The sequence below is a fragment of the Carlito syrichta genome, unplaced genomic scaffold (genome assembly GCF_000164805.1).
Source record: "Carlito syrichta isolate Samal-C Ts95f unplaced genomic scaffold, Tarsius_syrichta-2.0.1 Scaffold302449, whole genome shotgun sequence".
NCBI classification, from domain to species: Eukaryota; Metazoa; Chordata; class Mammalia; order Primates; family Tarsiidae; genus Carlito; species Carlito syrichta.
Window position 1 is genome coordinate 336,392 of NW_007246545.1, and position 10,036 is coordinate 346,427.

Genomic DNA, 10,036 nt, shown 5'->3' on the forward strand with positions numbered 1-10,036 from the left:
TGGGGCAGGGGCGTGCTCCGCGAAGGCGTTCAGAACTTGGACTGCGACAGAGCAGGGTTGGAACAGAGCTCTGCGGCGGTGGCGGTGGGACCCCCACACGTGTCCTCCGGGATCCCCGTTTCCTCGTCCGTCCACAGGCCTCCGTGCGAGGCGTCGAGGCGCCGCTCCGGGCGCCTGCGGCGGGGCGCACGGCAGTCCCGAGGCCGGGGGCGGGGGGTCCTCGGCGCCGACGCCCCCTGCTGGCCGGCCCGCGCCCAACGCTCGGCTCGGGGGCGCCCGCGGCCGGATGCCCTGCGTCCGCCGCCTCCTCGGCCTCCTGGCGGCCCTGGCGGCCTGCGGTGCCATCGCCCTCCTCGGCTATTGTGTCTACTTAGATCGGAAGCGGCGCGGGGACCCCGCGTTCAAGCGCCGCCTGCGGGACAGTGAGTGCGACGGAGGCGGCGGCGGAGGCCGGGCCGGGCGGAGAGGGCGGGCCTACGGGGGAGGAGGCCGCGCCCACGGCGGAGAGGCCGCGCCCACGGCGAGAGTGGCCGGGCCCGCGGGCGGGGGAGGCCACCGGGGGAGGTCGGGCCCACGAAGGAGAGGCCGGGTCACGAGGAGAGGCCGGGGTCACGAGGAGGGAGGCCGCGCCCACTGGGGCAGGCCGGGGTCACGGGGGCATGGGGTCTGACTCACGGGGGGAAGCCGGGGTCACGGGGGAAGACCGCGCCCACGAGGGAAGGCCGGGGTCACGGGGGCAGGCCGGACTGCGCGCGCCGCGGTCCCTGCCGAGGGGCCCACGCGGGTGCCGGGACGGCCTCCAGTCTGCACGTGCCGCGTTGTGTTTGCAGAGAGAAGAGCCGAGCAGCCCCAGGGCGAGGGGCGGCCCGCGCAGGCGCAGCGCTGCAGAGACGCCCAGGTAGCTTCAGAGAAGGGTCCTCAGGTGGCTCGGTAGTGGGTGTCGCCACCGTCCCCGGCCCCCGCCCTCGCGCCCCCTGCGTGAAGGAAGGGAGGAAGGGAGGGGAGAGTTGGGGTTATAAAAAGGCAGCTGTAAAGCGCACGTTGTCGGAACAGTGTCGGAGCAGCAAGGTCGGAGATAACCAGGTCCACACACGCTTGTGTCGAGGCTGCAGTCAGCTGAGCGTGTGCCACTGCACTCTAGTCTAGGAAGACAGAGACCCCATCTCGAAAATAATTATAATAGCAATAGAATTTTTAAAAAGGAAAACGTAAGATGGAGTCTTTCTGAGTTGGAGTTGCTCATGTCAAGGTGCTGTATACAATCAGGCACTCTGAGGAGTGTGTGTGCCCTATCAGAGTCACACAGGGCACTAAGAAACCCAGGCCGGCCACAGTCACAGGGCAGTAACATTTACACCACTGATTTTTGTCTTGCAGGTCTTTTCTTCTTGCTCAGAAGTAGAATGTGTCTTCATGTTCTCTAAAACAATATGATTTGTGGTTTGTTTTTGGTTGTTTTTTTTTGTTTTAGAGACAGAAATCTTGCTATGTTGCCCAGGCTGGACACCAACAGTCTTCCCACCTCAGCCTCCTGAATAGCTGGGATTAATAGGCCTGCACCACTGTGCCTGGTTTAGTCATTTTTCAAGATAACATCTTGATGATTGGCCCAGCCTTAACTAACCCACATCAGTTCTAAAACCACTATAGAGGGTTCTATGAAATATCAGAAAGATTGCAGTCTTAACCACCATTCTTTCAGTCAGTCAGTGCCTATTTGAGACTCTTATGTGTGTGGCATTGTCCTAGGTGTGGCAGAGGAACCCTCAAAACAAGGCAGTGAATAAGGTCAATAAATGTAACAAGAGCTGTTGGGCGCAGTGGCTCATGCCTGTAATCCTAGCACTTTGGGAGGCCAAGGCAAGCTCCTTGAGTTCAAGACCAGCCTGGTCAACCTACTGAAACTTCGTCTCTACCAAAAATAAAAAAATTAGCTGGGTGTGGTGGTGCATGTCTGTAGTCTCAGCTATTTGGGATGCTGAGGTGGAAGGGTCACCTAAGCCCAGGAGGTCAAGGCTGTGGTGAGCCATGATCATGCCACTGCACTCCAACCTGGATGAAAGAGTGAGAGCCTGACTTAAAAAAAAACAAAAAAACTCAGAAGAGGCCAGATCATTTTCAGGGTAGGATTATCATGGAGGTGTTCTTTTTACCAGTTGTTTTAAACTTAGTGGCTGAAAACAGTTACCTGTTTTTCTCCTAAATCTGCAATTTGAGCAGGGCTTAGTGGGCATAGCTCTTTTCTGGTCAGCTTCAGACAGGATGGCTCCAGGGCAGGGTCTTGGTCATCTGAATGCACACTCCCTCGTGTCTGGCATCTGATGCTGGATGTTTATTTAGCTGAGTCTGTAAACCTGAGCACCTACACAGGTTCTCTCCTTGTGGCCTGGGAGTCTTCACTGTGTGTTGGGCTGGGTCCCACAGGGCAAGCAAGCATGCATATAGAGAGAGCATGAGAGTGTGTGTGCCCATGTGGGGGAGCAGATGGTACCACTGCTTGCAACATTGAGGCCCAACTGATTTCAAGAGGAGAGGAAATCAACTCTACCTTTTGGTAGGGGAGGCTAGGTTCTGAAAGCACATGTGGGACTGGGAATATTGCCATGGCTGTTTTTGAAAACCGCGGTTTTTCTGCAGAGGACTTTAGGAAGGAGGTGGCATTGCACTGAGCCTGGAAGGATGTTGAATTTGGGGCCTGGTTTCAGAGGCGAAATTCAGGATGGAGGGTGTGGCATGTGCCTAAAGTGGGGATGTCAGTCAGTTTGGCAAAGGAGTCATAGTGAGGAAAGAGGGAAGGAAGACTGGAGAGGTAAGGAGGGGTAGAGTTAGGGCAGGCTTGCTTTGGAGGCCAGGTTAAGGAATTGAGATTCAGTGGGCGAATTGCTGAAGATTTCTAAACAGGATTTTGTTTTTTTGTTTTTGTTTTTTGAGTTAGAGTCTCACTCTTTCACTCAGAGTGGAGTGCAGTGGCATGATCATGGCTCACGGCAGCCTTGACCTCCTGGGCTCAGATGATCCTTCTGCCTTAGCCTCCTGATTAGGAATACAAATGTGTGCCACCATGCCTGGATAATTTTTGATTTTTTTGTAGAGACGAGGTCTCGCTATGTTGCCTAAGCTGGTCTCAAACTCCTGGGCTCAAGCAATCCTCTTGCCTCGGCCTCTTTAAGTACTGAGATTACAGGCATGAGCCACTGTGCCCGGCCACTAAGCAGGAATTTTTTTAAAAGAAGGGAAGAAAATAAAAGTTCTTAGATTGATCAGGAAGGGCTGTACTTGGTGGACTGAAAAACAGAACAAGCTATTGCAGCCATATATAATATGAGAGGTAATATAAATCCTGACCTACAGTGGCGTCAGTGGTAACCGAGAAGATGAATAGCCCAGGAAGGATAGAGTTCATGCTGACTGATGAAAGGGTCATGGAGAGGCAGGAGTCAAAGAGACTTCCGAGGCTTCAAAATGGAGTCAGAGAATAAAGGCACAATTGACATCGTTAAGGAAGCTGGGCAGAGAGTGTCCAAGGAGCTGGACATAAGGCGGAAGATGTCTTCCATGATCTGTTTGATTGAGGCAGAGCCTCAGACAGCTCTATGTCCCCCCTTCATTGCCATTATCCATGGTTGGTTTGTGTGATTATTTGTGTTTTCTGTTTATTACTCTAAGCTCGGTGAGGGCAGACCTTGTCTGTTGTTCACTCTCCATTGTCTCCAGTGCCCAGAACAATATCTAACACACTGAGTGCCCAGCAAATATGTGTTGAATATTGTTCGCTGTAGGCAGAGGGGAGCAACTTGTGCAGAGGCACAAACTTTGACATTGTAATATTCAAGGAGTGTTACGGCCAGAGACAGCTGAGCGGAAGGCTAGTGTCTTACTGTGGATGACGATGAACGTTGTGGTGGACAACTAATGGTGACTTTATGTCAGAGAACAGATACAGTTATTTTTTATTTTTGAGTCAGCATCTTGCTCTGTTGCCCATGTTGGAGTACTGTGGCACACTCATGGCCACCCTCAACCTGCTAGGCTCAGATGATCCTTCCACCTCAGCCTTCCAAGTTGCTGGAACTATAGGTGTGCACCACCACGCCTGGCTAAATATTTTTTAAAGAGGATGATTCTGGTACCAGTAATGGAGGGTGGTATGGAGAAGTGAAGATGGGATGATGTCAGTACAGTCCAAATGGGGAATAATGAAGACAGAAGTTATTTCAAGGGAGGAAGCAGCAGAAGCAGGGTTTTTCAAATGTTCTTTCATATAATCCTCACAACAACCCTATTATCATTTTATAGATGCATAAACTGAGGCACAGAAAGATGTCTCTTCTAACCTCTTTTAAGATCTTTCTTCTTCTTCACCCCAGGAACTTTTGTTTCCCAAAGTATAGTCTATGGATCATCTGCATTAGATTTACCCGAAGTATTTGTTAAAATATAGATTATGTGACCCGGCACCAGCAATTCTGATTCAGTAGCCCAGGGGATCTTACTGGCACAGTGACTCTCAGACTTTAGAATGCAGAGGAATCACCTGAAGAGCTTATTAAACATACAGATTCCTGGGCCCTGCTCACAGAGATTGATTCAGTAGGTCAGGGTAGAGCCCAAGAAATGAAACCTTTAACAGCTCCTTCAGGTGATTCTCTGTGAAACATAGGCCTTGGGTTCTGTACTCTTCCTTCTCCCTAGAAGGCCCTTCCTGTCTTCGAAAGTGATCTCAGATGTGCTACTCTAGTCCCAGTGTCCCACTTTTCATCTGCCTGCTGGAGTCTGTCATCTGGACACTGCTGGCACCTCAGCTTAGTGTGTTCAGAAGTAAATTCCTCATTTTATCCCTTGCCACTCCTCCTCTGTCTCCTGGTATCACTAGCCTCCCTGCCATGATCCTGACTCATCTTGTCTAAATATCCACCTCATACTCCATAATCAGTGACCAGTTCTCTGCTCTGCAGATTAAAGATCAACCTCAGATTGGCCCACACCTTCCACGGGCGCCTATTCAATAATGACTGCTTGGAAATAATATACGTGAACTTCCTGGTCTATAGCTGTCCTTCTTGTGATGGTACTTATTATTGCTAAATGTACCCTATGATGATCCAACTAAATAAGATCACTTGATATGTTCCCTGTGATTTTGCATTGCTTATACTTTCTTCATCACATTTTCACTGAATATCTCCAGGTCTCAAATGCTATCTTTTTTGAGAAAGGTTTCCTGTTTCTCCAACCAGATGTAATGTCTCTGTACTTTGAGCCCCAAAGGATGCTGAACTCCTTGTCATACCTGTGTGATCCCTTTTCCTTTGTTAGACTGTGGGCTTCTTGGGTATGGGCACAGGGGTCTTGGTCTCCTCTTCTGTTTAGTTCTTCCTAGAGTGCCTTGTCCTTGCTAAACATCTACTGAGTGAACCCTGTAGTTGTTACAAGTCATTAGCATGCTTGCTGATAAAAGATTAAAAGGTGACTCCTCCCTAGGTTCACCCCATTTTAAAAAGAAAATTATTAGGAAAAACAAACACCCAAACCCTCTGGACTTAAAAGCTTGATGCTGAGGTGACTGGCAGTGGAGTTGGTATTTGGGCTAGGGCTTGCCCATTCTCCCGAGTGACCAGCACTAGGGATAGTGCCAACGATGACACCATCTTGTGGCCATAATTGCCTTCCTGAACCAGCTCCAGTATACCACAGCATCCTCCTGAATATTCAGTGACCTGCCAACCCCCCACTGTGTCCTTTGCCCCTTTCCCTTTGAGGGTGTGAGTACAGAAGTATTAGCATAATATCTTGCCTCCCCTATGAGAGGGTTATTGCTCCATGAACAGGTATAAGAACCAAAAGACCGAAATGACCCTGAAGGCCAGAGAAATCACTGAAAAGAAATCAAAAAGCACTGTTAATATCCCAGGCACGAAAATAATTTTGCAGTATACAAAATGCAGCTTTGTTATAGTTATATTAATTACAATAGGATTTCTTCTATGTGTGTTTGGTAAGTTGGGTAAAATATAGGTGGGAATTATTTATTACAGTTGCTTCAACCTAACTTGAATATGCCGTGTATTTTTTTTTTTTTTTTGATTTGGAGTCTCACTCTCTCACCCAGGCTGGAATGCAGTAGCACATTCATGGCTACCCCAGCATCGACCTGCCGGGCGGCAGCGATCCCTCTACCTCAACCTTCCAAATAGCCAGAACTACAGGCGAGTGTTACCATGCCCGGCTAATTTTTTATTTATTGTAGAGACGAAGTCTCGCCAAGTTGCCCAGGCTGGTCTCAAACCCACGGGCTCAGGCAATCCACTTGCCTCGGCCTCCCAAAGTGCTGGGATTACAGGCTGAGCCACTGAGCCCAGCTTGCCATGTATTTTTTTAATCACCTGAAATTATAACTCAGTTTTAGACAAATTAAAAAAAAAAAATTTATTTTTTGAATTGGGGTCTCACTCTGCCACTGCAAGAATGCAGTGGCACGATCATGGATCGCCATAGCCTCCAACTCCTGGGCTTACACTATCTTTCTACCTCAGCCTCCTGAGTAGCTGGGACTACTGGGGTACACCACCACACCTGGCTAATTTTTTTATTTTTTTATTTTTTTTTGAGTTGGAGTCTCACTCTGTCGCCCAGACTGGAGTGCAGTGGCCACTCCCAGCCACCGCAGCCTCGACCTGCTGGGCTCCAGCAATCCTTCCGCCTCAGCCTTCCAAGTAGCTGGAACTACAGGCGTGCGCTACCATGCCCAGCTTATTTTTTGATTTATTGTAGAGATGAGGTCTCGCCAAGTTGGCCAGGCGGGTCTCGAACCCGCGGGCTCAGGCAATCCACTCACCTCAGCCTCCCAAAGGCACGGGATTACAGGCTGAGCCACCGAGCCTGGCTAATTTTTTGATCTTTAAAGTCTCTGTAGATAAGATCTAGCTATATTGCCCAGGCTGGTCTCAAACTCTTGGGCTCAAGCAATCCTTCTACCTTGACCTCCCAAAGTGCTGGAATTATAGGCATGAGCCACCACGCCCAGCCAGAAAATAGATTAAATATTACTTTTTAAAAAATGCATTTGTCATGCTTTGAATTTAAAAACTAGGTGCAAGATGCCCTTTTCATTTTTTTTGAGTCAGGGTCTCATTCTGTTGCTCAGGCTGGAGTGCAGCAGCACCATCATGGCTCACCGCATCCTTGACCTCCTGGGCTCAAGCGATCTGCCTTAGCCTCCCGAGTAGCTGGGACTGCAGGAATGTGCACGCCACAATGGCTAATTTCTTGATGTATTATAGAGAGGAAGTCTTGCTATGTTGCCCAGGGTGGTCTTGAATCCTGGGTTCAAGTAGTCCTCCCGCCTCAGCCTCGTGCTGGTTAGGCATGAGCCACTAAGCCACTGCACTGGAAAAGACATCCTTTAAAAATAAATATTAGGCTGGGAGCGATGGTTTATGTCTGTAATCCCAACATTTTGGGAGGCAGAGGTGAGAGTAATGCCTGAGCCCAGGGGTTCTAGACCACAGCTATACAATAAATCAAAAAATTGCTGGGTGTGGTAGCACGTGCCTGTAGTTCCAGCTACTTGGAAGGCTAAGGTGGAAGGATGGCCTGAGCCCAGTAGGTCGAAGCTGTGCTGGTTGTAATCATGCCACTGCACTCCAGCCTGGGTGGCAGAGTGAGACTTCTAATTAAAACAATTAACTAATTCATTCATTTTCATCAGTAACCATATCCCTTATATTCATTACTCATTATTAAATATTTTTATTTTATGAATCTTTTAGTCGTGGAATCCAGCAAAGAATGAAAAATTGCAAGAACTTTTCTTGCAAGAGGTGCAGATGGGAGAACTTTGGTTATCTAGAGGTAAGAATGTAAGCATTCTTTTGTTATTTATGGTAGTTTGTGTTCAAGAAATATTTATTGATTAGTGTTTATATGCCAAATAACTAGCTGGATGTGTTAACCAACTTGCTTCAGTTAAGGAGAAACTGTCCAAGCATGTTCACATCTTTACCCTGTCCTCCTTCACTGTGTTAGAGTGAGTCTTCAAGGTGATGTTGTAGTCTTAGAAGTGGGCAGATGAGAAGCAAAGCCAAACATGAGAACACCTTGCTTACTGTCATGTAAAATTCTAAGTAAATGATTTTTCCAAATGACTAAATGTTTTTGTTTGTTTGAGTCAGAGTAAGTCCCAAGTAGCTGGGACTATAGGTATATGCCACACACCCAGCTAATTTTTTTATTTTTTTGTAGAGTCCAGGTGTTGCTTTGCTGCCCAGACTAGTCTCCAACTCCTGGGCTCAAGCAATCATCTCGCCTCCACCTTTCTAAGTGCTGGGATTACAGGCGTGAGCACCATTCCCAGCCTCTAAATGTTAAGATTCAAAACTTTTTAGAATTCTGTTTTATAAAAATGTTCCGACTTTCTTAGGATATTTTTAATACTTACTTTTGTTGATAAAAATCATTTGTTTTGAATGACCATTTTTATACTGTGTTTTTAGTGATGCCTGTAGGGACTACCTTACACTTAATGGCCATGAACTGTATTTTGAGGTATAATTCAATCCCACTTAATTCTAGATAGGAAACTTCATAATATTGTCAGATATTGAAGGTAGAGAACATAATTATTATATATAGTAATCATAACGTCCTTCATCTGGTGTTTAATCCTGAAGTGGAAAAGAATAACTTTTGAGGCTTCTTAATGTAAGGGATAACAGATGTTGCTGAACAAATCAAAATTATACCCATTAAGAACAATTTTTTTTTTTTTGAGTAGGAGTCTCTCTTGCCCAGGCTAGAGTGCAGGGGCATGCTCATGACCACCACAGACTCAACCTGCTGAGCTCAGGCGATCCTTCCACTTCAGCCAGTTAATTTTTATTTTTTATTTATTATAGAGATGAGGTCTTGCCAAGTTACCCAGGCTGGTCTCAATCCCTGTACTTAGGCAATCCTCTTGCCTTTGCCTCACAAAGTGCTGTGATTACTGTGCCCAACTACAATATATGTACTTTATTTTTATTTTTTAAGCTAAATGCTTTTATTTTAAAAATTTTATTATTATTTTTTAAAGATGTGGGGTACAGTTCGGGGTTAAGGTATACAAATGTTCATTATGCATGTACCCTTGTTGATGAAGTTGATAGATAAAACCTTTCAACTTTTTAATTGGATAGTATACCAGGGGTGCCAAAAAAGTATACACATTTTAAGAGATGTTATATATATATTACTTTTAGTTTGCCATAATCAGAAATGTCTGGATGTTGACGGTAACTACTTTGAGACCCTCTTGTAATTGCAGAAGTCAAACGTGATTTGTATTCAACTTTTGTTATAGGTATATATTGAGTATTACAATTTTAATGTAGTTTTTTTTCTGAAAATGTGTATACTTTTTTTGTGGCAGTTTGGCACCCTCTGTATGTATGGGGAAGAAAGTTCTGAATTTTAAGTCAAAAGAAAAAAAGCAGCATATTAATTTTTATCACATTTTATTCCTGTTCACATTATGTTTAAGGACTATCATGTAATAGTTAGGCTAGATTTAGAGGTGGATAAATTACAAATATTGAAGTGTTTTAGAACAAAAATTGCAGACTTGGTTCTAAAATTTTTTCCTTTTTCAAATCTGATAACACTTTTTCTGTGAACCCCTAAATTGACTAATTAGCTCTTTAAGGATTATATACTTCTGTATTTTACTTATACTGTGGTTCTCAATCTTGGCTACTTATTCTTTAAATCCCTATCAACCCCCAAATCAATTAAATAGATCCTATGGGGGTAGAATTCAGGTATCAGTATTTAAAAAATCTCCCTAGGTTATTATAATATAAATCCAACATTGAAGACTAGTACAGTATTCTTTTTGGGGGGGGGTTGTTTGTTTGTTTTTGGTTTTTTTTGAGTTGGAGTCTCACTCTGTCGCCCAGACTGGAGTACAGTGGCTGCTCCCGGCCACCTCAGCCTCGACCTACTGAGCTCCGGCGATCCTTCCACCTCAGCCTTCCAAGTAGCCAGAATTACAGGCATGCGC

At 46.2% G+C, this 10,036-nt stretch overlaps 1 protein-coding gene across 1 annotated transcript in view; it reads left to right on the forward strand.

The window, feature by feature from the left end:
* The first annotated feature begins 286 nt into the window (after positions 1–286).
* TOMM20L (translocase of outer mitochondrial membrane 20 like) overlaps positions 287–10,036 on the forward strand; it is a 12,182-nt gene continuing 2,432 nt past the window's right edge. Inside the window, exons 1-3 of the mRNA XM_008056690.2 lie at positions 287–422; positions 831–874; positions 7,770–7,851. Of these exons, the coding sequence (XP_008054881.1) occupies positions 287–422; positions 831–874; positions 7,770–7,851 (262 nt within the window). The remainder of the gene's footprint in view (positions 423–830; positions 875–7,769; positions 7,852–10,036) is intronic.